Source organism: Exophiala xenobiotica, assembly GCF_000835505.1.
Source record: "Exophiala xenobiotica strain CBS 118157 unplaced genomic scaffold supercont1.1, whole genome shotgun sequence".
NCBI lineage: Eukaryota > Fungi > Ascomycota > Eurotiomycetes > Chaetothyriales > Herpotrichiellaceae > Exophiala > Exophiala xenobiotica.
The window spans coordinates 2,239,855-2,263,028 of NW_013562494.1; the positions used below are offsets into that span (position 1 = coordinate 2,239,855).

The 23,174-nt window shown below is 53.0% G+C and overlaps 12 protein-coding genes across 12 annotated transcripts; 7 read left to right on the plus strand and 5 right to left on the minus strand.

Annotated features, from left to right (window-relative positions):
- Positions 1–248: 248 nt before the first annotated feature.
- Positions 249–1,871, plus strand: PV05_00869 (uncharacterized protein; the record flags this gene model as incomplete). Its single annotated transcript, XM_013465799.1, has 3 exons — positions 249–965; positions 1,016–1,296; positions 1,349–1,871. The coding sequence occupies 3 exons, from the start codon at positions 249–251 to the stop codon at positions 1,869–1,871; spliced, it is 1,521 nt and encodes a 506-aa protein (XP_013321253.1).
- A 380-nt stretch (positions 1,872–2,251) lies between these two features.
- PV05_00870 (uncharacterized protein) lies at positions 2,252–3,959 on the plus strand (the record flags this gene model as incomplete). Its single annotated transcript, XM_013465800.1, has 2 exons — positions 2,252–2,470; positions 2,835–3,959. 2 exons carry the CDS (start codon positions 2,252–2,254, stop codon positions 3,957–3,959), a joined length of 1,344 nt encoding a protein of 447 aa, XP_013321254.1.
- Positions 3,960–4,551: 592 nt separating this feature from the next.
- On the minus strand, positions 4,552–5,447 carry PV05_00871 (uncharacterized protein). Its single transcript, XM_013465801.1, has one exon. The coding sequence runs from the start codon at positions 5,185–5,187 to the stop codon at positions 4,726–4,728; it is 462 nt and encodes a 153-aa protein (XP_013321255.1). The 5' UTR covers positions 5,188–5,447; the 3' UTR covers positions 4,552–4,725.
- Positions 5,448–5,518: 71 nt separating this feature from the next.
- On the minus strand, positions 5,519–6,956 carry PV05_00872 (uncharacterized protein; the record flags this gene model as incomplete). The annotated part of the gene is made up of 2 exons (XM_013465802.1): positions 5,519–6,530; positions 6,871–6,956. The coding sequence occupies 2 exons, from the start codon at positions 6,954–6,956 to the stop codon at positions 5,519–5,521; spliced, it is 1,098 nt and encodes a 365-aa protein (XP_013321256.1).
- A 494-nt stretch (positions 6,957–7,450) lies between these two features.
- Positions 7,451–9,144, minus strand: PV05_00873 (uncharacterized protein). The gene is made up of 2 exons (XM_013465803.1): positions 8,711–9,144; positions 7,451–8,657 (listed from the first exon to the last, which is right to left on the minus strand). Exons 1-2 carry the CDS (start codon positions 8,907–8,909, stop codon positions 7,579–7,581), a joined length of 1,278 nt encoding a protein of 425 aa, XP_013321257.1. The 5' UTR covers positions 8,910–9,144; the 3' UTR covers positions 7,451–7,578.
- Positions 9,145–9,392: 248 nt separating this feature from the next.
- PV05_00874 (uncharacterized protein) lies at positions 9,393–10,797 on the plus strand. Its single transcript, XM_013465804.1, has 4 exons — positions 9,393–9,487; positions 9,541–9,779; positions 9,840–9,898; positions 9,959–10,797. The coding sequence occupies exons 1-4, from the start codon at positions 9,448–9,450 to the stop codon at positions 10,518–10,520; spliced, it is 900 nt and encodes a 299-aa protein (XP_013321258.1). The 5' UTR covers positions 9,393–9,447; the 3' UTR covers positions 10,521–10,797.
- A 26-nt stretch (positions 10,798–10,823) lies between these two features.
- Positions 10,824–11,723, minus strand: PV05_00875 (uncharacterized protein; the record flags this gene model as incomplete). Its single annotated transcript, XM_013465805.1, has 1 exon — positions 10,824–11,723. One exon carries the CDS (start codon positions 11,721–11,723, stop codon positions 10,824–10,826), a length of 900 nt encoding a protein of 299 aa, XP_013321259.1.
- A 463-nt stretch (positions 11,724–12,186) lies between these two features.
- PV05_00876 (uncharacterized protein) lies at positions 12,187–12,867 on the minus strand (the record flags this gene model as incomplete). Its single annotated transcript, XM_013465806.1, has 3 exons — positions 12,187–12,301; positions 12,361–12,527; positions 12,589–12,867. 3 exons carry the CDS (start codon positions 12,865–12,867, stop codon positions 12,187–12,189), a joined length of 561 nt encoding a protein of 186 aa, XP_013321260.1.
- A 571-nt stretch (positions 12,868–13,438) lies between these two features.
- PV05_00877 (uncharacterized protein) lies at positions 13,439–17,144 on the plus strand. The gene has a single exon (XM_013465807.1). The coding sequence runs from the start codon at positions 13,745–13,747 to the stop codon at positions 16,601–16,603; it is 2,859 nt and encodes a 952-aa protein (XP_013321261.1). The 5' UTR covers positions 13,439–13,744; the 3' UTR covers positions 16,604–17,144.
- Positions 17,145–17,253: 109 nt separating this feature from the next.
- Positions 17,254–20,204, plus strand: PV05_00878 (uncharacterized protein). The gene is made up of 3 exons (XM_013465808.1): positions 17,254–17,701; positions 17,761–17,978; positions 18,026–20,204. Exons 1-3 carry the CDS (start codon positions 17,482–17,484, stop codon positions 19,277–19,279), a joined length of 1,692 nt encoding a protein of 563 aa, XP_013321262.1. The 5' UTR covers positions 17,254–17,481; the 3' UTR covers positions 19,280–20,204.
- Positions 20,205–20,251: 47 nt separating this feature from the next.
- PV05_00879 (uncharacterized protein) lies at positions 20,252–20,932 on the plus strand (the record flags this gene model as incomplete). The annotated part of the gene is made up of 1 exon (XM_013465809.1): positions 20,252–20,932. Exon 1 carries the CDS (start codon positions 20,309–20,311, stop codon positions 20,930–20,932), a length of 624 nt encoding a protein of 207 aa, XP_013321263.1. The 5' UTR covers positions 20,252–20,308.
- Positions 20,933–21,274: 342 nt separating this feature from the next.
- PV05_00880 (uncharacterized protein) lies at positions 21,275–23,140 on the plus strand. The gene is made up of 5 exons (XM_013465810.1): positions 21,275–21,551; positions 21,632–21,683; positions 21,738–21,786; positions 21,850–21,901; positions 21,969–23,140. Exons 1-5 carry the CDS (start codon positions 21,393–21,395, stop codon positions 22,827–22,829), a joined length of 1,173 nt encoding a protein of 390 aa, XP_013321264.1. The 5' UTR covers positions 21,275–21,392; the 3' UTR covers positions 22,830–23,140.
- The last annotated feature ends 34 nt before the right edge of the window (positions 23,141–23,174 follow it).

Here is a 23,174-nt window from a genome sequence, read left to right on the forward strand (position 1 = left end):
GCCTTTTGACGATCGACTGACAATCCTCGAGTGAGTGCTCAAGGGCTTCACGCACAGTCCTATCTCATGCAGCAATCTGCTTTCTGTTCTGGATGATATGGCTAAATTGCTTCGAGTCAAAAGCAGTGGAGCATGCCATGAATGTGACGACAAAGATATAACCGTGTTCCTTTGACCTTTTACGGCCTCCTGCTTCTCTCTCTCTTTTATTCGATCCGTCAATGCTGCTTGTCATGTAGACGTCCAAAATGTCCACCCCAGCAGTCATCCCTTTTGGCGTCTTTGTCACCCACGAGAGCGATGCTTCACCTGCTGTTCGTGGGCCTGCCCCTGTCGTTCATCGAGATTTCATCACAAGTTCCTCGCCCACCGAACACGAATTGAATCAACTGCAATGGGGCCACCGTTTGAATGGGCCAGGCAAGGAACCGCGTCGCTCTATGTCGCCTGTCGGTCAGTCGATACCCCCAACGCCTGGTGAACTGGAGCAAAGTCAACCTCCCACACCAAGAGGAGCTCATGCTGTTGACGCACTTGTCCAATCATTCTCAAATCCACCCAGGAACCGCTGGAGAATAGCATCTGCTACCGTCTTTTTCTTATTGATGGGTATGAATGATGCTGCCACTGGTGCTTTGATTCCCTATCTCGAAAAGGAATATGACATTGGCTATGCCGTGGTCTCCCTGATTTTCGTCACCAATGCCGTGGGCTGGATTGTTATGGCTCCCCTATCCCAAGTGATCGAGGCGCGTGCTGGTCGATCGCGCTCGTTGATCATTGCATGCTCCCTGATGACTATCGGCTATACGGCGCTCGTGTGTGCTCCACCGTTCCCTGTCGTGGTTCTCAGCTTCTTTCTTCTTGGTCTGGGCATGGCCCTGTATCTGGGCATGACCAATGCCTTCATCGTCAATCTGATGAATGGTACAGTCCTTCTGGGTCTGTGCCATGGCATATACGGAGTGAGTCCAGCCCTTGATCTTCAAAGGTTCAATTTCCTAATGGCATTCAGCTTGGTGGTATTATATCTCCCCTAATTGCCACTGCGATGGTCTCAAGAGGCGTCCGTTGGTCCTATTATTACTTCATCAATCTTGCCATATCATTATTTTCGACATTCTTTCTGGGCTGGGCCTACAAAGGCTTCGAAAACGATGCTGCCCAACAACTCCTCACCGATCTTGAACTCACCGCTTCACGTCAAGCCTCCGCTCCCGGAGAGCCAACAAAAACGCAGCTGCTCAGACGTGCACTGAAGACCCGGACGACTCTTCTGGGTGCCGCCTTTATCTTGTAAGTTCTTATGACTTTGGCCCTTCATACAGCACTAATATTAGACTTGCAGCTTTTATCAAGGGGCCGAAGTCGCTATCAGTGGGTGGGTGATCTCGTATTTGATCCACTATCGAAAGGGTGATCCTTCTCATGTCGGTAATGTCACTTCTGGGTTCTGGGGTGGCATCACCGTAGGAAGATTTGTCCTCACTCACTTTGCTCACAAAATGGGGGAGAAACTGGCAGTTGTTCTTCTGGTAATCGGAGCTGCTGTATTTCAACTTCTGGTCTGGCTGGTTCCCAATATCATAGGGAATGCTGTTGCCGAGGCCATTGTCGGCTTGTTCCTTGGACCGGTCTACCCATGCGCTACCGGTGTCTTTTCCAAGTTGTTACCGAGAAGCATTCAGATTGTCAGTCTCAGTGTGACCTCATCCATGGGATCGTCTGGAGGTGCGGCAGTACCTCTCATTACTGGGTTGATGGCACAATCCTTGAGCACGGTTGTCCTTCATCCGATCGTTCTGATTTCATTTGCTGCCATGATTGCTACTTGGTTATCGTTGCCTCGGATTGGCAAGCGAGCGGAGTGAGCAGTGATCAGCAGTTTATGCCTTTGGCAGGGAATGGTTCTTCAATACTACCTCACATGTGCCAAGACACAGGACATCCATCAATGTTCAAACAGCATGTGCTCCTTCTGCAATCTCAACCGAGGCTCCTTGTTGGAGTGAGGAGGCTTCCTCACAACGACCAGCAACCCAGTGATGGTGATGGCACCCTCCCCTTACGCCATCAGGTGTATAAAACTTGGAGCGCCACGTACTTCACTACATTCACTGCAACCTCACATTGCCGAAGTTTCGTCGCAGCCTCTCTGTCAGATCAAGATTCAGTGATACAGTCCACGCCTGCTGTGCAACATCACCTGTTGGTGAACCTCGTCGTACCAGCCATTCCGTGATCCGATATCATGGATCCTCGTGATGATGGGTCGCGACGTTCTCGTGGCGTTCCCAACCGCATGCTTCAGTGGGCCGGACATAAGGTCAACAAGTGGTTGGAGTCTGACAGCGATCAATCCTCATCTTCAAGACCGAGTCACCACCAAACCGCCCATCAACCTGCAGAATGGCATGGTCGAATCCCGATTTCACCTCCAGAGTCCGATCATCTCCGCTTGCTCTTCAAGGTGCGTGATGTCTTCTTGAGAGCTTTCTATTGTTCGAACAATGCGTCGGCATGTACAGGCTACTGCCGGCTATTCTGCGTCGCCCTTCAACACTTATTATTGTTCCCCTGATTGTCACGATGAACGTCAATCAACATCAATCACTCTCAACTATTGATTGTCGTGTACTCCCTTTCACGCCAGCCATGCAAGATCATCCTAATTCTACTCCTCTGCTCATCGTCTTTCCCTTGACCCAAGACATATTTCACCATGCTCCCATCTTCATGGCATCTCGAACCATTTATTCCAACACTCCATCATGCATAGTCATATACCATTTATTGGCATCTTCCTGTTTTCCTATCTAACTTACCTTCTTCAGGCGTCGCCTCTGCCATGTTCCAGCGCCAACGCCGAAACCAACACGACTTCTCACGCGGTCCTCGCTCCCGTAGATTCAACCTCCTGCTCCCCATACCCGCCGGCCATCAACATCGTCTGCGTCGACTTCCTAGGCGAGGTCCACAGCGCAACAACCTACGTCAAACGCGACCTCGGCTTCCAAGGTCAACTGGGGTCTTACATCCTCCTCTCGTACGGAGACACCCTCTACACCGACGCAAATTACTCCGACACCTGGCGCGGCATGACATCCGACAGCATCGCACTCGCCACACACGACCCGCTCGTCGTCGTCGACCCCGTGCTCAATGAGCAGGGCTACCCGCCACAATTCTGTCCACTGATATCCAACTATGGCGAAGATCCCGCCGACTGTGCGCTAGGGATTACAAACGTCGTCCAGACCGGCGGTAGCGGCAGTGGCGGTAGCAGCGCAAATGAAAACGAGGGCGTCATGTTCTTCCTGCTCAATCACCGGCCGAACGGGACGAACAACCTCGTCGGCGCCGGCGTGGCAAGCGTCAGCCTCGACATGAGCAGTTACCCTCCGGTGGCCAAGGTGAGGCGGCTGGCGAAGTACTGGTGGGACGCGACCCTTGAGCCGTGGTACGGCGACATATGCGCCCTCCGGCACGACGGGTACGTGTACGCGTACGGGCACGGCGGCCACGCCAGCGAGAATCCGTGGGTGTACCTGGCGCGTGCGAGACTGCACGAGACGACCGTCTTGGGAGGGTATGAATACTGGAACGGCGACGGGTGGCAATCGGAGCGGCTGATGACAAAACAGTTGGGCGAGAAGGAGAGTGTCTTTTGGCAGGTCAATCAGGGCCAGGTCGTGTGGAGTGCCTGGTTGGGATGCTTTGTCTTTGTCTATTGCGACAACTGGATGAACAGCAAAGTGCTCATGAAGACCGCCCAAAAGCCCGAGGGTCCCTGGTCCGAGCAGCCCATCGAAGTGTATCAGGCCACGCCCCTGACAGAAGGTGGCGCGATCTATGCGGCGGTTCCGCATGATTATTACGACAAGACGGGGCGCACCTTGGTCGTCACGTTTACGAACCATCCGAATCGCGTACAGGCCGTCAAGGTTACGTTTGGGTGAGAACATGGACATGTGTGAGACTGAGAACAAGGGGGGCAGAAGAGGGGGGCGTGCCATGTAGTGTCGTGGAACGGTGTGTTGATCTATCAAAGGCGGTTTCGATTCGAGGGATTGCGAGTTACTAGTAACTTCGACGACTTTGGGGATGGAGAAGAGGATGGGCTTGGGCTTGGGCTGGGCTTGTGGATGTCTGAAAGGAGATACTATGTAGAGAACCAGGAAAGCGGAGGGACTTGTAATCTGTACAGGACCTGGCAACGGCGAGGAGCGGGAAAGCGAAAGAGGCTGATCTGAGCACTGAGCACTTGTCGCAACTCCAGCGTGAAAAATAAATCCCGTTCGTTGCTCATTCTCGGACTTGACAGGAGATTGGGGTATCGGAACCAATCATAATGGCATAGAATATACTGCCAGAGTTATCGATCCGGTACAAGCAGTACGAGTAAGGAGGCGCGACATCAGACAAGCCCTAACGATCGATCATGCTGGGAGTAGGGATACCCCGTACCCTGGGATTGTGCAGCATGGGCGATGACACACAGGCGGGACCAATTTTTCCGGCGAACAGTGTTGGGGCGGACTGTGGAGTTTACCATGTCCCCGAGGTATCCAAGGTTGGCTGGCTACTGATACTACCGTGTGTGCTGGGCTGGTCCATAGAGCTTCAGGGCTAGGTGGGAACAAGACCCCTGACTCTTTCGCTTGCCATCGTTAAGAACCTCTTTCATGGACGTCATATGTGGTCTAGTTTCGGACGGCATTCTGTTCATCGGTGCCCCCTTTTGCCCATGGACCCGCTTGCGCCGATGGAATCGTTGAGGAAGTAGTGTTGAATGCCGTCCTTTGAGGAAGTCGATATACTCTCGGACAGAGACCGCGAGGATTGATGACCGTCAATTCCGGTTCCGATTCCCACTGAGGACGAACGGCACGACATGGGCGATCTGAGGAAGCCGGTGAAAATATCATTGACCGACTGCACTTCTAGACGGACGCCACCGTCGAACGGACGAAGGAGATATTCGGCGCTTGCAGAGATGAGCCCGCGAAGACTCTCGGTCTCGCCGTGCGGAATACCGACGGTATGGGCATGGGTGTGGGTGTTTGTTGCCGAACTTCTTGACCGGTACAGTAACACAAGCCGCTCATAAAGAGGAGTGAGGTTCTTCAGGTCCTGGTCAGCGGCGTGGTCGTACGGCCGGCAGGATTCCAGGATGCCCATGCACATTTTCGCCGCCTCGAGGTCTTGGTCGATTGTGTCCGAAATGAGTGGAACTCAGAAGCCGGCAGGCGGCAAAGTAGAGCAGAACGTTACACTTGCAATACGAGGTGTTGATGAACATCCAGCATTTGCGCAGGATCAGATGGTTGGAATGGGCGATCCGCAGGATGCGGCCGACTTGTCGTGCTGACCAGACACAGGGCTCAAGTGAATCGTGCACTTTGTCGAACACGTCGGGTTGGTTGTTGCGGAGCCCGACGTCGGCCAGTTCCACCATGGCTCGTCGGTACAGGAGGATCAAAGTGTGCATGTAGAGCAGGTGTACTAGGAAAACAGCTCAGAGAGAATTGTCCGTGCTGTCTTTGAGGAGGGATGCTGGCTGCATGAATTCGGGCAAGTTCACAAGCCAGGCTTCAAGTTTGCCGCGGTACATTTTCAGCGTCCCTGCCGTGACGAGTCTGGCGTGGTAGACGTCTTGTAATATCAGACCTGTCAGAATGGCCAGTTTGACCATCTGGTTCTGGACAATGTCTACTGTCGTGCCTTGGTGGGAGTCGAAGAGGACGGCGTGGGACTGGTCCAGCAAGATCGACTCTGGGAGATGGCCAGTCGTGGCGGAGACCCAGCAGTTCATAAACACCAAACTGTTGACCGTTCTTCTCCAGCATGGAGATTCTGCTTCCCCCGACAAATGGTTCAGGCGGTGGACTCGTGCAATCCGGAGACCCATCTCGGCATAGGCTAAGGCTGCATTTCGTTTCTCAAAAGTGAAATACATGCACAGCAGCGCCATCACACGCATACCACAGAGAGGAGCTGCTTCGAGACAGTCATCGAGCGTAACTCGCACTATTGCCAAAAATGCTTTGCGAGTGTCTTCGTCAAAATGCTCCGGATAATATTGGCAACCGGTAGCAGCTGTCGCACTCAGCTGACAAAGAGCAATTCGGGAAAGAACGCACTCGGTCGGTGAGTATGCCTGATCAAACAGAGTCTGGAGTTCGTCTTCGGAAAAGTAGTTGAATAGAATTGCTGATCCGTCCAGGAAGTATCGCGCGGCTCGTTCAAGGAGCTCACGCGGCGGCTTAAGCAGGCTATCGAGCATTCTAGCATGCGACGAAGTCCAGTCCTGCTCGTGACTCGCATGCGAGATAGTGCCAGGAGCTTCTCGGGACGCATCACGAACAGTATCTGCGTTCTTCGGCTGAGAAGACTTCTGCGTCGGTGCCGAGGCAGGGGTCAGAGTAGAATTTGCGACCGATGCAATTGTCGGTAATGTGGTGCAAGGGGAGATTTCTTGCTCGTCACTCGCTTGAGATATGCGTATCCCGTCGGGTGGTGGCCGCGCGCTATTCGGACCAGCCACGGAAGCGTCAGGAGAAGAATGCAGGGATTCCTCGGCAAAAGCGCCTCACATTGGGTTGCGGAGAGCAGACTCTCATAGTGAGCAACCTTGACAGTCAGGTCTGCAATCAGTCTGCAGCACAATATTAGTTATCTCCGTGTTTGGAGGTGGTTCTTGAGACTTGCTGTTTGGTACGAGCATTCTTGGCCAAGCCAGATCGACAATGCAGTGACAAGGACGAACATCGATTGCATACTGGCTTCGTTCCATTACATCGAGCCTTTTTGGCGCGACATGGTTCGCACGCCTGGAACACCCGCAATCGGTTTTGTAGAGCCGTCTACCTGGGAATTGCAGACTTGGGGGCAAGCTTCCTCTTCCGATACACTGGGGCATTGGTTTCTTCAGTTGCCTGCTTTGCAGTCATCATGCTGCGACTGCGCAGATCCACTCACGATCAGTCACACTTGAAAGACCCATCATAGGTAGGCGAGGAAGAGCCAAAGGAGAAAATAGGACGTCGCCACAGGAAGGCCTGGCAAGACGGAAATTATGTCTGGGGGTTTCGCCACAACTGTATCGCGAACCACCCGATTGGCAATCGGTCCAGCAGCAGTTTCTCCGGGTACGAGAAAGCTGCAGATCTTCAGTGACATGCGCAAAATGAGATGCAGCCCAAATTTGAGGAAGCCAATTATTGCTCGCTGGTTGTCAAATTCGAGGCGGGAACCGATGGAAACTTCCGCTAGACGCGCAGGGGGGGTTTTGATCTTGGTTGACGGGTCGAATCAAAAGCGAAGCACATCCGGTGCAGGGACATGAGACTCACGGACGAATAACCGCGGCAAAGAACCACCGGCAAGCCTCGTCTTCATAGGTACCTAGGTAGGTGTCTCGACCCTGTAAGACTTTGCACGGAGAAGCAGTAAAAGGAGCATGATGGGATCTATTTTCATGCCGGATGGCTCGATGGCGACTCGACTCGTACCAAAGCTATCTTCTCGGTATTGTCCACAGGCATGTCATGAACAGCAAACCTGGTCTGACCGCTTTCACTTGTCGCCTTCCCAGACAAATTCTTGAGCGACGGTGGGAGGAATCAAGGGACGCAGCGCCATCCCATAGTCTCCCGCGTTCGGCGTCCGCAACAATGTATGAATATGGAACTTGGCCGGCTCTTTATTGGTCAGGAAGACTCCGGAATGGTGATCAAACTCAACCAATATCACCGGGCTCTGGATCCGGTAGTAAAAGGGATCCGAGTCTGTGAAGCCGCCGATCCAGCTGAAGTACGTCTCGTCGAAGTGCGAGGCAATATTCTTCAACTTCATATCCCGGGCCTTCTGCGGAAGATAGAGCAGATACTGGTTCAGGATGCCATTGACCAGCGATTGCTGCTCCGTTGTCATTGCGCTGACTAGGATACCTTCGTACGGCACGATTCGATTGTCACGATAAGCGCCGCATAAATGGCGTTGGTCGTCGTGGTTCCAGCGTCCCTTGGGCATGGCGGGGTCTTTCATTTCCTTGTACGTCTGTGCTTTGGTCTGTTGTTCTGCGGGCAGAGACTGCATGAGTTGCAGACCGAGTTCCTCCTCGGTCTCTAGAATTCGAGTACCCTTGTAAGGACCGTCATCGATCAAGTTCGGCTCTGCACCTGTGAACCAAGGCGAGGCAATCATCTGAGTTTTGTACAAGAAAATGTTAAGACAGAGATGGTGGCCGTAGAAGCTGAACCCCCATGGAGCGGTGGTTGAAGGCTCGCCGAACAGCACGAAGTTGTAGGAGAATTCGTTCATGACGGCAGGTGATTCCACCAGTTCGCCCAGAAAGCCGTTGACACGCATGGCACCAACGGCTTTTGCGTATCCTTCCGGTGACAATGTCGCTTGGAGGACGGCCATGACTCCATCGCGGACTTGGGGTGTAACCTCGTCAAGACGGATACCTTTGTGGCTCAGGAGGAATTCTGGGTTGGACCAAGTCCGCCATTCCGGAGAGTCGATATGGTGCGAAATGGCGGACGATTGTTCTGGCGTCAGCTGTGATAGGACCTTGTTGGTTGCTGAAACAATGTCGTCGATCGGAACGCCCTCGTCTTGCAATTTGAACAGTCCTGGACGGACGGTGCCTGGAGAGACGAATCAGCTTTGTGTGTCGTCGGATTTGCGCTCGATGACTTACCATCACTAGTCACGCCCTTGAATGGTTCTCGCAGTAGTTTCTTCCAGTGCAGCCAGAGAGCGTGTATCCAAGGAGGGCCGCCACTTTCCTTGAATCTTTGCGCATATACATGGGCATCCTCGGTCTTCATGGTTGTGAAGCGAGGAATGCTCAAATCTGGGAGATATTGGCGGTACGCACTTGATTTCGAGTCTGCCATGATGACTTTGCTGGATCTTCGTTTGTGGTCTTGAGATGGTTTCGTCTGAGATATTTGTCTTCTTGGGTGCACGACTCAAGTCTCAATCCCTGGCCTTCGTCTGGTCCGTGTTTCCACCTTCACTCAGCGTTTTACAGAACTTCAAGCACAACACTTAGGCCTAAAGTTGCTGCAAATTATATCGAAGCTGTCCTTGCCAATTGCGACGGAGCTGTGGTCCAGGTTTTAACTCATGACTACGAAGCAGTTCCCTCAATCGATATTTACGGGATCCCCACAAAGTCCAGCCGTGGGGCTCTGCACACACCAGACACACCTGTCAACGACCTCCATCGGCACTTTACTCGGAAGAAATCGCCATGATGCCCCTTGGAAGGGTGCTTGGTGCCATGATGGCGCCCAAAGCATTTCGGTGTGTTGATACTCCGTTTCCGACTTCGATCGCTTCCCACAAGCCATTCTCACTATCCCCACAATATCTTCACCAACTTGATATATATCAGAAGAGTCGACTCACAATCAGGCCACGGGAGCAAGCATGCTCAGAAGGATGGCCTCTTCCGCCGCAACATTCAAACGTAAGTCTATTCCCTGTCGAATGTAGCATGAAGCTCAGCTCACGCCATTCCAGGGCTCGTTCGTTTCGTCCCCAGATCAGACTCGTCCAAGATCCTCATTGGACAGCCTCAAGACGACAATGTCGACGTCGGAATTGCTTTGCGCAAGGGTCAAGACGTCCCGGTCAATGTATTCTCGGGGTCCTCGGTGTTGTCCCCTGGTCAGGACACCGGCAAGAGCGCCATCATTGATCGGGTCCTGTCTCCCCTGAGCATGTCTGAGGTTGGCACTATTCGATGTATCGGATTGAACGTATGACGATCTCTCGAAATTTTCCTGGCGAAGTTGCATACTCATCGTGTGATCCGACAGTACAAACAACACGCCGCCGAAGTCAACATGTCTCTACCCACAGTCCCGACCGTTTTCATGTACTGAGCCCTCGACCCCAATAAGCCACCTCGATGATTCCTCAGACTAAAGCGGCACAGGAAACCCAACACATCTCTCGGCGACCCGTGGCCCGCGCCGACCGTTCTTCCCAAAATTACCCAAACCGACGACTGTGGGGACTACGAGTCTGAGCTTGCCGTCGTCCTAGGCAAGACGGCCAAGAACGTCTCCGAATCGGACGCGATGGACTACGTGCTGGGTTATACGGCGTGCAACGACATCTCCAGCCGAACGAGCCAGTTCGCGCAAAGTCAGTGGAGCTTTTCCAAGGGTTTTGACGGCGCCTGTCCTATAGGTCCGACACTCGTGTCGCCGAGTTTGATCTCAGACCCATCGAAACTGCATGTCCGAGGTCTGAAGAACGGCGATGTCTTGCAGGACTGTGGCACGGACGATCTGATCTTCTCGATACCGAAATTGATTAGCTGCTTGTCGCAAGGTACGACGTTGCCAGCGGGGACATTGATCATTACGGGCACGCCGGCCGGTGTGGGAATTGTAAGGAAGCCGAAGGTTACGATCAAGGAGGGCGATGAGTTCCACGTGGAGATTTTGCCGCATATTGGGACTTTAGTCAATGTCTTTGAGAATGAAAAATGATGGCGGTTTCGCCATGTTTGAGATGGAGGAATGGAAAAGGAATCTAGCGTCATAAAAGCCTAGCCCAGATGGCTCTGGATGATATGGTTGAGCATATAAAGAGCTGGCACCCGGTCCGACTGGCTTGGAGAGAAATCCAGCATAACTAGGTATACACTCACTCGCAAGTGTACGCCTATACTAACATGTCCTGGATCTGGAAGCTCTTTGCTTCTCAACTAGACAGACACTGAAAAATGCTATCCTACAGTCTCATGACCTGCGTCATGACAACAACCCTTCGAGCATCAAAGCATCAAAGCATCACTTCCTCGCGACCGCCTCCCTCACCCGATCCAACTCCAGTGCACCTTTCTTGCCCCATCCACCCTGCCCACCCTGCACGCTCGGCCGAAACTCTTCATACATATGAAAAGCCTTTGCATTCAATTCCCCTTTTTTGTCGGATGCCGTCCAACTCGTGATCGCATCGTCCATGACCGTCTTCGCCCGTCCGTAGTTCTCGTCTCCTCCGAACTTGGCCTTCAAGGCGCCCTCGTTTCCGTGCTTCGGCTTGCCCTGCAGAATCACGTCTTGGCCTTTGATGTACAATCGGAACCCCATGACCTGGACTTCGCGGTCCGCACCGGCCTCAGCAGCGCGGCGTTGTGCCGTCTGCGCGGCCTTTTCCTCGGGCGTTTTCTCCCGCTCCTCGATCGTGCCGATGGATTTGCCCTTGGCGATGGCGCAGAGCGTAGAGATCGCGGATCCGACGGCCAGACTGGTGCCCCAGGATAGCTCCGGGTAGAGGTGTTGTGCGACACAAGCGGACCAGAGTTGTAGGACGGGCGAGCGGTTGATCATGATTGGTTTGGTGTCGGGGGTGCGATCGGAGGTTTGTTCGCTGGATGTGGTGCTGTGGTGTTGTTGGCGGGATTTCTTGGATGCTGGAACGGTGTCGGGTTGAGGCTTTTGGGGGTGCTTGCGCTTCCTGGATGGTGATTGTGATTGTTTCTGCTCGGGCTGGGGTTTCGAGGGAGACGGTTTGGTCTTGGATGTTGGCTCCGGCTTTGCCTTTAGCTGTTTTGAATCCGACTTTTTAGGTTGCTTGTCCTTCGATGCAGAATCCTTTCTCGATTTTGGTGCATCGTGCGTACGAGTGTCTTTGGCTCCGAAGTCTTCTAGATGAGATTGCTTGGTTTTGCTCCGCGTGGTGGCTGGCATGTTGATGGCTTTAGTCCTTCGTGGGTTCCAACTGTTTCTGTGCTGTATTCTTGTACGATTGCCCGCTCTTACCGCTACCCAGTCGCGACGGTTAGATTACTGGCCCCTGTAGCGACTCTGCTGTTTCTGATAAACATATATGCGGCAACTCAATCGTATGATACTTAATGACGATGACTGCGAGGTGACGTCAAACCCACTCCCCCGGATTTTCTCTAGATGCGAGGCTCCGAAGATGCAACTGGGACGCACGAAAAAAGGGCGGCCTGTCCAAGTTCAGCCAGGCTCAGGCTGGTGTATATCAAATATTATGCCATTATCCTAGTTTGTCAAGGATTGTAATATTGAGCCCCCTTCCTTCGATCCTCTCGGTGCTTGTGTGATGTTTTCCCATTCACGAAGGTTTTCGTGTAGCCCTCAACAGCAGCCAGGATAGGCTCGACGGAACAAGTGTGTATGCAATCTAGCATGGTTGAGTGGCAACAGCACCGTCTGTGAAGACGCGACACTTCCCATCGTAGCCCACCTCTCCTGTCTTGGACGTGGCTTCGAAAAAGTCTGGAGCATTGCCGTTGGAACTAAGCACCATCCAGGTCAGCACAATCATCTGGACAGGTACACAGTATGCAGGACTTACCAGCCAGGCTTGCCGGGACATTGTCTGCATTTGTATGATATGGGTGCCTCCTTGCCAAAGCTGTATGCGAAATTGGTTGTGCCAGGAATCGTGAGTTTGCCGTCTGTTCTTTTCGATCCGCCACACTGCTCACCCCAGTAGAACTTGCATTGCCAGCCGACCGGAACCTACTCGCATTCCACGTCAGCCGAGTTGGCAACTGACTGTGATGGACGGAATAGAACTTACCCCGAACGATATATCGGAATTCCAACCGAACTTCTTGCACGTATTCTCGGTAACTGACAGCCACGTGCATTTGCCTGCCCAATTGGCCTGGGAACAGACGTATATACCGGCCGGAGGACTTCGCTTGGTGATGTGGTCGACATCCACGGCATCGATGTAATCAGCGTGATCTTCTGTCAGTGTTGGAGTGTCGATAACCAGGGTGTCATCTTGTGAAGCCACGAAACCAGCGAACGCCGCCAGAAGAAGGGATGGAATGAAGAAAGCAAAGGTACGCATGGTGCAGACTGGGTTGGTATTGGGATCATCACCACGACAGTGAGGAAACAGCGGGAATCCTTCGAATATTTATTGACACTCTTGTCTTCCTTGGTGTTGATTGCCTGAACAAAGAACATGTCTGATACAAGACCAAAACCAGATGCTGTATTTGCATGCACCAAGCCATGGGAATTTCATCTTTGTCTCAATGCCTCCCGTCCAGAAAGGAACTTCCCGGGCAAGTTTCGGTTCGGTTCCCGGGGGCTGGCACTCAGAGCATGAAAAGATGCTTGCGCATCTCGTGCTCTCAATGGCTATCGACGGATGCGACACCCATAGACGGCGTTGACCTCCTGCTGGTTCATCCTGAGGTCTTGGAGGATTGATTAGTGATTATTGAGTGCAGGCTGGTGTCGAGGTCTCGAGTGTTTTCTAGTGTTTTCGATGAGGTTCGTGTAAATGACCTGGGCCCGAATGGTCAAGCAAGGGTCTCTAGGGCCCAGCATAGCCTGGTGAGCCTATCGGCGCCCACTAGGGCTCACTATCTTAACTAGGCCAACTTCGGGCTTCAGGGAACAAGTTACCGTCGCTAAAGACCGCCAAAGGGCCAGAGGCCTTGCCGCCGACATCTAACGAGGCTAGATTTCAGCAGACCTTCACTTTGCCATTTTGGTTTCTGGTATTGCAAATTCTGGACACCGTCCCCATCCCAGACTCGCCTATCGCCGCAGCCGTAGCCGACCGCGCCATTTACTCTGGTATTCGCAATCATGCTCTCTCCATCTTGGTCCATCACAGCCCGGCTGTCGACGCACACTGGCGTTTACGACGAATCGAATGAGATTACTGTACGGAAGAAGATCTTGTTGGAAGACGAGACACAAGAAACCGAGACATGGTGCAGCTGAACGGCGCAGTTGATCATGCCACGAGCCCTTTCTTTTTCCCAAGGGCTGACTCCCTAGCCGTTGTCCTGGATCCCACTGCAGTTTCTGCCGAACCACCAGAGGCAGTAGGACCGGTTTTCGATCAGCAACATGCCAACGAACCTCTCCTACCGTTCGACCGCCATGTCCACGAGTCAGTGTATGGCAAAGACCCTACAGGCACCCCAGAGGCCGATCCTCCTCCACAACCAGAGTCCTTCCACAATGCCTACCTCTTTCCTTCCCTTACGCGGAACGAGCGTCTGAGGTTGACCGTGTTGTGGTATTACACGAGACTGGTCACCCGGAACGACCAGTTGATGGCCAAGCTCCAGGACATGATAACACTTGTGCAGAAGTTCATGGGGTGGGAATTCGCAATTGTGGGCATTCTCGACGAAGCGGTCTACACTCGACTGGCGACGGCAAATCTGCCGCTTGGGAAACTGCCCAGACGCGAAAGTACATGTTCTCACACCATCAATCAGACGCCTGGAAGCGTATTCAGTGTTACCAACATGGCAGAAGACTGGAGATTCCAATCGTCACCTCACGTTAAGATTGGTGGTCTGCGGAGCTATGCAGGCACCCAGCTACGCTTGCAAACCAGCGTGGGTGAGGAGGTTGCTTTGGGTTCGCTCTGCATTGCGTCGAACACGGTGCAAAAGCCCTTGACACCGGAGCAGAAGGTATCTCTAGTCAGTTTTGCAGCCATGTTCACGAATGAACTGGTCACCGCTATGCGACAGAACCGTCTTGGAGTCAAACAAGAGATGACCGAGATGTTGATGGAGCTGCAATCCCAGGAGTTCGCACGCCGTGACGACTTCGAGGCAGCTGTGACAGGATCGTTGAGGACCATTTATCCGTCCGCCACCCTCTCCATCTACCACACTACCGACAATGTCGTCCGACTCACTGAAGCATTAACACTGCCTTTCTCAGCTCTACATGCTGGCCTTTGGGAAGATACCGCTCTCATTGACGAGGCCATCAAATCGGAAAATCACTGCCAGCTCGGATCGACAAAGGTGGTTCGTGCTATGGCAGGCAAATGTGGGAGATTTCATATCTTCGTCGTTGTTGCGTCCTCTGAAGTGCGACATGTCTTCGATGACTATGACTTGTGGTTCGTCGATAGATGTGCGGAGCTCATTGGAGACTACCTCCAACAGCAGCGCTATCAGGATGCATTGCGGGCCAAGGAAGCATTTTTACGTTGCATTACCCATCAGTTAAGAACACCTATTCACGGCGTCCTTACGTCGAGTGAGCTCCTCGCAGAAGAGCTTGCGTCCAGAAACGGTTCGCTTAAATCCCACAATGGTGGTCGTGGCGACACAGCCATGTGCTATGTATCGACCATCCAACGTTCCGGGACTGAACTAATGTCCACCGTGAACGGCATTCTCAAGCTCAACAGTTGGGCCCGCCACAAAGCTGAGAACATCAAGCCTAAGAGCTACGACCTGCGCCATCTCGAGGCCCATGTGATGAGCGACCTATTTGCGATCTACCCCGATTATCACCAGAAGGATGTGTCAATCTGCTTCGAAATTCAACTTGGCGACCAAGAGAGTGTTGTCACAATAGATCCAATACTTCTAAAAGCCATGCTACAGCCCTTGGTAATCAATGCGATACAGGCGTGTGCGCACGGCACCGTCAAGGTCACGATCAAGGCAGAGAAGTCGTCACTCCAACTTGAGGTTATCGACAATGGAAGTGGCATCCCTCTTGAGGACCAAACACGGATCTTTGAACCGTTCGAGAAGGGATCCGTACACGCTCGTGGAGCAGGACTAGGCCTTACGTTGGCGCACCAGGACGCACGATCGCTGGGCGGATCACTGTCTCTTGTCAAGTCCCGAGAAGGTGTCGGCTCTCATTTTCGGATCCTTCTGCCCGGCATTAGCTTTTCAGCTGGTCCTGCCATACCGCCGACTGAGAATGTTACCAAATCATTGCCGAAACGATTCCATGTCCTGTCTGGGTCGGGGAAATGCCCCACGCTGCTGTCGCACTTGGTCAGGCATCTGTTGTCTCGTGGATTCACCAAAAGTGTTGAGCCACAAGGATCCTTGATAATAATGGAGAAGCCAACAGACAATGAGCCCAGCATGGAAGTGCTGAAATCTCTTCAGGAGCCTCATATGATTATATGCGTTACGTTGGAGGACGTGCCGCCTTCGGGTGTTCTTAGCAACGTCAAGCATTTACTTCCACATCACCAGACATTCGCCGTCTCCGGACCTTTTTACTCCACCCGACTTGACCAAGTGCTTTCCCAAGCAGATCGGCAATGGTCCGTTTCATCTACAGACCCACCCCGCAAGATGGCCAGTACCGATACAACCAGCACAATTCAATCGACCCATCCTGAGAATATTCCGCTCCATGATCTCAGCATTTCTCCGCCAGCTACGAAGTCCGCTCCAGCTTTGAAGGCTCTCCTTGTTGACGATAACAGCGTAAACCTCCGGGTTCTGCGCATGTACTGCGAGAAAAGAGGTATCCCGTTCCTGTTGGCCACAGATGGAGATGCGGCAATTGAGCAGTTCAAGGCAGCTGCTGTAACTGAGCCAGTTGATCTTGTACTCATGGATCTTGAGATGCCCCGCTGTGACGGCCTTGGTGCAACTGCAGGCATTCGAGCATACGAGAAGGCGAACAGCTTGAAACCGTGCACGGTCTTCATGGTCACTGGCCAAGACTCTCCTGGCGATCGTCTGAATTCATTCGAGGTTGGTGCGAATGAATACTTTGTCAAGCCAGTGAGCTTGAAACAGCTTGATAAGGAGATTGCTAGGTATTTTCCCAAAGCTTGATGTCTCGGGCGGGCTTGATCCCGCACCATTCAATCTGTTTGCGAGGTGTCTTTCCTGGTTGACCTCCATGGCCGATCAGGAGTCGCGTGGCAACTCATTGGACGGCCAGACACTCTTCTTGCAGATCATAGGTAGGTGATAGGGACTCATTCATTGGGGTGAGAGATCGTCCCTGATCCCCTGATCCGCAATCATCTACTGAACACGCGAGGCTCAGCAGCCGTACTGCCGGCATCGCATGCCGTCGCGAGCAGCAGGAACGTAGCCTACATTTGTGATCTGCAATGAGAGCATTGATGGGAAGAACTGTAGAAGTCAGACCGGCAACAGGGGGATACCTTTTGGATATCTTCGACCTACATAGATAGAGCACACTGAGAGTGATATGATGGGCATGATGGTGTGATGACATGATGAGTGAGATATGAGACGTGAGACGTGTCAGCATACCTGACAGTTTCACTTTCTCAGCACAGCATACATAGTAATTGATCTGAGAGATGTAACCTACGCAAGAGGTGACGAGAGATGACAGTCAGCGATTCTTCTTAGTCAGCAGCTATCCAACATGATGCTGTGTACTTCACCGTAGTTGTCTATCAGATGCCAAGCAATTGAAGATGAAGGGTGTGAAAGGGCCCCGTGGCCCCCCCAGTTGGGCCCATCATGCCCATCACTGCCCATGGCGCCATCAGGGCCCAATTCACCTCATTACACGCGATCGATCTGTCATACAACATTAACCCAGGTTCCTCTCCCGAGCAACCAATGGTCTTCTCCCACTGACCAACAACAGCAGGATGGCTTGACCTATTTCTTCACTTTCCTTTTCTTTTCCTTCCTTGTCAGGAGCTGTAGGCTAAGCAGTTTCCGCAAAAATGGCCGAGAATTCAACACCGTCGAGCAGCGAGACGCGTCCCAATTTCCTCGTCATCGTGGCTGACGACCTAGGCTTTTCCGACGTAGGAACGTTTGGAGGAGAGATCAAGACGCCTCATATCGACGGCCTGGCACGAGACGGCATCAGATTCACCGACTTTCACGCTGCTGCTGCATGCTCGCCCACGAGATCTATGCTCTTGTCGGGCACAGATAACCGCAAGTCCTGACACCAGTCCGCTGCAGGTCTACGCATTCCGTTCTGACCATGTCCACAGATGTTGCAGGGTTAGGGGCTATGTCCGAGTCAATACGAGAATTCCAGAAAGGTCAACCCGGATACGAGGGCTATCTGAACGATGCAGTTGTGGCTCTTCCAGAGCTCCTCCATGACGCAGGCTACTTGACCCTGATGTCGGGGAAATGGCACCTTGGACTGACTCCAGACCGTTACCCTTCTCGGAGAGGTTTTGATCGGTCTTTTACCTTGCTGCCTGTAAGAAGTGGCCGAGCAAATCCGCTGAAATAGCTGACAGAGGGTAGGGGGCAGCCAACCATTATGGCTGGGAGCCACAGGTGGAAGAGAAGATGCCCGGGTTCCTAGCTCGAAACAGCTCCTTCTACGTGGAAGACGACACGATTATCGCACCAGCAGACCTGCCCGCCAACTTCTATTCTTCCGAGTCATTCGTCACCAAGTTGTTGCAGTATATGGAAGAGCGCAATGACAAGCAACGGCAGCAGCCGTTCTTTGCCTACCTTCCCTTCTCGGCACCACATTGGCCATTGCAAGCTCCAGAGGCAGACTGTCTAGACTATCGTGGAGTATATGATGATGGGCCAGAGGCGCTGAGGCAAAGGCGGCTGGCTCGGCAAGAGGAATTGGGCCTCATTCCACCTAACACCCGACCTCATGATGTTATCACTCCGGCGGTCGATCGGCCTCTCACAAAAGGGTGGGAGGCCTTGACTGAGGTGGAGCAGAAGTTCTCGTCCCGGACCATGGAGACTTTTGCCGGGATGGTGCAGAACATGGACCGACAAATTGGCCGCGTCATTTCTTATCTCAAATCCACGGGGGAGTTTGACAACACTGTGGTCCTCTTCATGTCTGATAACGGCGCGGAAGGGTTGTTGCTCGAGGCTTACCCTGTGGTGACGGAGAATATTTTTGATTATATTGAACGATATTACGACAACAGTCTGGATAATGTTGGCAGGTTCAACTCATACGTTTGGTACGGGCCTCGGTGGGCTTCGGCGGCAACAGCTCCCTCACGACTCTACAAATCCTTCTCTTCTGAGGGTGGCATCCGAGTCCCCTTTATCCTACGGTATCCGAAGTTGACGTCGTCTCGTTCCGGTCAAGTCGACACCTCCTTCGCGACGGTCATGGATGTCATGCCCACTTTCCTCGAACTAGCAGGAGTACAGCATCCTGGGAACACCTACCGAGGGCGTCGGATCATGCCCATGAGAGGAAAATCATGGCTGTCCTATTTAACCGACCCTCGGCAGAGGCATATTCACGATGAGGAAACGGTGGTAGGATGGGAGCTGTTTGACCGGCAAGCTCTGCGCAAAGGGCGGTGGAAGGCCGTCATGATCCCGGAGCCATATGGTCCTGGGAAATGGCAACTTTACGATCTGAGTTCGGATCCTGGGGAAACCGAGGATCTGGCAGCTCAAGAACGTGATAAGCTCCAAGAACTTCTTAAACACTGGGACGAATATGCAAAGGAAGTCGGAGTTGCAGGCGCTGCGCCACAATATGGAGTCCTTCAGGTAGCAGATTGAGGCCTGCACAAGCGGTATTGCTCTTGCAGACGTTCTGTGTCTCGACAATACTGCACCACACCAGCGATGTGGTCTGGCCGCAAGTCTCGAACGTCGAGCGAAGTCTCGGTCATTGCGGCAATGGTGTCGACCTTTGTGGGATATGCGCCAGCGACGAGGTGGAGAGCTTCAGGAGCCCCAAGCCTAGTGAGCCAGAAACAATGTGATCGGAATAAGGGATTCTGAGGGAGAGGGATGCAGGAGCGATATCGAGCAGACGAGGCCATATTACCTTACCTTACCTGGTGTTACAAGTTGCGTAACATGAATGTAATGACATTCGTGACGGGCTGTCGACTATCGATCGGCTAACAAATTTTGCGCATACGGTCAACGCAAATACGGCAATACCACGGGTGAGATGGTGGTGGCCGAGGTGGCCTGTTGTGGAACTGTGAGGGGGTACCAACCGTGCTTTCTCCAGGCAGGAGAATCCCCACGATCAGGTCCAGAATGCCACAGTCAGGGCATCCATCTCTTTGCATTACCGGTGACGACTGGGTTATCATTGGGGCAAAGGACATGTCTGCAATACGGAAGTTGAACTCAGACTATCCCTGAGTTCTGCCTCTAGTCGCGCAATGGGTCGAGTGTGATGAAGCAACAAAGGGAGACTCCCAGGAACATGTTGACGCAAGGATTAATCGCACGTCTATTCTCCGGTTTGGTCTACTGCTGTGTGAATGAGGTACACGACGCTTCCCGCATTGGGAATATGGCTACACCGTATGCTTCAGGACAAGCGGCGTGTGGCTGGAGATGCTGCAGATACCGCCATGGTGTGCCCATTCACATTCTGGACTTCTTATCAGGACACTCCTTTGGTCGTAGTCGAAGTCATATCAACCCGCATACACACCTCTCTATTTAGATATATCCATTGCACACCCCTTGCAAGCTGCCTGTGACATTCTTCGAGTCTATAATTGGTGCCAGCCAGCGCTGTCTCTCTGTTGAAAGGGACAAGACTAGCGATATCGATATCACAAAATGACACAAGCCACCACTCAAGTACAGGGCCTCCCCGAATTCAGTCGCCACATCACGACACACAACGCAGATGGCAAGGCCATATTTCAAACCCCCGACCCCGACAACCCATCATCGGAGGCAGTCGCTGCTGCGCCAGCACCACCCATTTCCACCATCCCAACCTGGACGAACTTCCCTGGAGCCACGGGTGCATTTGGCCTGGGCTACGCCACTCCGACTCTACAAGCGGATTTCAACAAAGACGCCGATCTGGCCAGTTACTACAAGTACCTACACGAACATCCCCCCGTCGTGATCCAGGGAGGCACGGTGTTCAGGGTGGTCGATATGGCGCCTGGGTCGTCGTCACCGATGCACCGCACCATATCCCTGGACTATGGCGTTGTGCTGGAAGGTGAAGTCGAGTTGGAACTCGATTCGGGTGAGAGGCGCCGAATGCCTCGTGGGGACATTTTCGTGCAGCGGGGGACCGCGCACCGCTGGCACAATGTGAGCGACCAACAACCGGCCCGGCTTTTGGCGGTCCAGCTGGATAGTAAACCACTTCAAGTGGTGATTGAGGGGACGGGGAAGGAGTTGGCGGAGGACTTTGATGTGCCTGCTGCATCATCTGGAGGGTGATCTAACTGCTCGTCCACTATTACTCCTGCTCGTATGTAACAGCACTGGGGCCACCACTGGGGCACCTCGAGGGCACTGAACTGACAGGGCAACCGGAGTTAACAGCGATGTCGAGCGGTGGATTAGTAATGGAAGACCAGTCAACGGACACTTGCCGGTCGCTTGGTCCTCGATTAATGGGGCCATGATGGGCCATGATGGGCCATGATTGATGGGAGTGATGGGGAGTGATGGCGATGGAGATGATGGGACAAGTCCTCACCTTCCTCGTTGGTCTATCGCAGTACTTAGGAGCTAGGGTATCGAGGGTATCGCAATCTTCACGTCATTGTGCCATTCTGCCCCTCCTCAAGCTCTCCTCAAGCTCTCCTCAAGCTCTCCTCGAGCTACTCACCGACTGAGTGACTGTTAATCCTTTTCTCAATTCTCCAACTTCAACACTTGAATTCTTGTGCTTTTTATGCTACGAATATCACTGGTCCGCCCAAGCAAATCCATCTACAACTCCCTAGCTCGTGCATCTGCAACCAAATTTTCTTCGTCTTCGTCTTCGTCTTCCTCCAACCGATCAATACCAGACAATATGGCTGTTCGATCCGCATTCGACCCCAAGGACATGGTGAGTACCGTCCACAGCATACTGCAACACTGGGGCTCTGCATTGAAAGCTCTGTTGGTCACTGACTTCATCTGCCATAGGTGTTTCGTCACCTTGGTCCCACCGGTCTGAAAGTGTCCGTTCTCTCACTCGGTATGGCCATCACTTGATCAAGGAACCCGACACAGCAACTGACCATCGAAACAGGCGGCTGGCTCACTTATGGCGGCACGCAAAAAGGCAACATCGTGAAAGAGTAAGGAATCATTCCCACTCGTTCGCTTCGGAGCTCCATAGCACTAACTCCCCTTCCCAACAGTTGCATGCAAGCCGCTTGGGATCATGGCATCAACTTCTTCGACACCGCCGAGGTCAGTCAATATCCCTTACCATACCTGGGTAGACATGTTGACGAGCTCTTGCTGACATGACATCCAGACCTACGCCAACGGTCAATCCGAAATCGAGATGGGCAACGCCCTCCAGGAGCTCAACTGGCCCCGTGATGAATACGTCCTCTCGACCAAGATCTTCTTCGGTACCGGCCGCAAGGAACCCAACACCCGCGGCCTCTCACGCAAGCACGTCGTCGAAGGACTCAAATCGTCCCTCGAACGTCTTCAACAACCGTACGTCGACATCGTCTTGGCCCACCGACCCGACTACGCCACCCCCATGCGCGAGATTGTCGAAGGTTTCACCCAGGTCATCCGCAACCTCAACTTGGCCTACTACTGGGGTACATCGGAATGGTCGGCCACCCAAATCACCGAGGCCACCCTCATCGCCGAGAAGTACAACCTGATCGCCCCAATCGCCGAGCAACCCCAATACAACGCCTTCCACCGTGAACGCTTCGAAGTCGAGTACGCCCCACTGTACCAGGAATACAAGTACGGCACGACCATCTGGTCGCCACTGGCCTCGGGTCTGCTGACGGGCAAATACAACGACGGTATCCCCAAGGGCTCTCGGTTCGACAACCACAAGGACTTCTTTGGCAGCACGATCGAGTCTCTCCAAAAGCCCGAGGGCCAGGCCAAGATCGAAAAGGTCAAGAAACTCACAAAGATTGCCGAATCCTTGGGCGGCAACATGTCGCAGCTCGCGCTCGCCTGGGCGGCCAAGAACCCGAACGTCAGCACCGTCATCCTGGGCGCTACCAAGGTCGAGCAGATCGTCGATAACTGCAAGGCGATCAAGTTGTTGGAGAAGTTGGACGACAAGACAATGGAGGAGATTGAAGCCATTCTGGACAACAAGCCTGCTCCTCCACCAAGCTTTGGACGATCGAGGTAGGCAGTTCCGACTTCCGACCTGTTTGTGGAGCCTCTTGGAGGGAAGTGGACTGTGTCATGACCAGCAATCAATGCACTGGGTACGGTCTAGGGGTCGATCATTGAGTGTGTCATGACAAGCAGTGAATACACCGTCAGGACTCTAGGAGCTGGGCTGAGCTGAGCTGATCGTTGACATTGTGTCCTAGACGCGAACGGCGCCGAATATCGGCCAAGCTGTAGATGATGCCTAGGTACCGAAACCCGAGAGACCACAAGAGTTATCCTGCATATCTTAGCTGTGGCTAGACAAAAAGTTATTTTCCATTTCCATTTCCCATTTCCATTTCCACGTAAGAGTCCACAT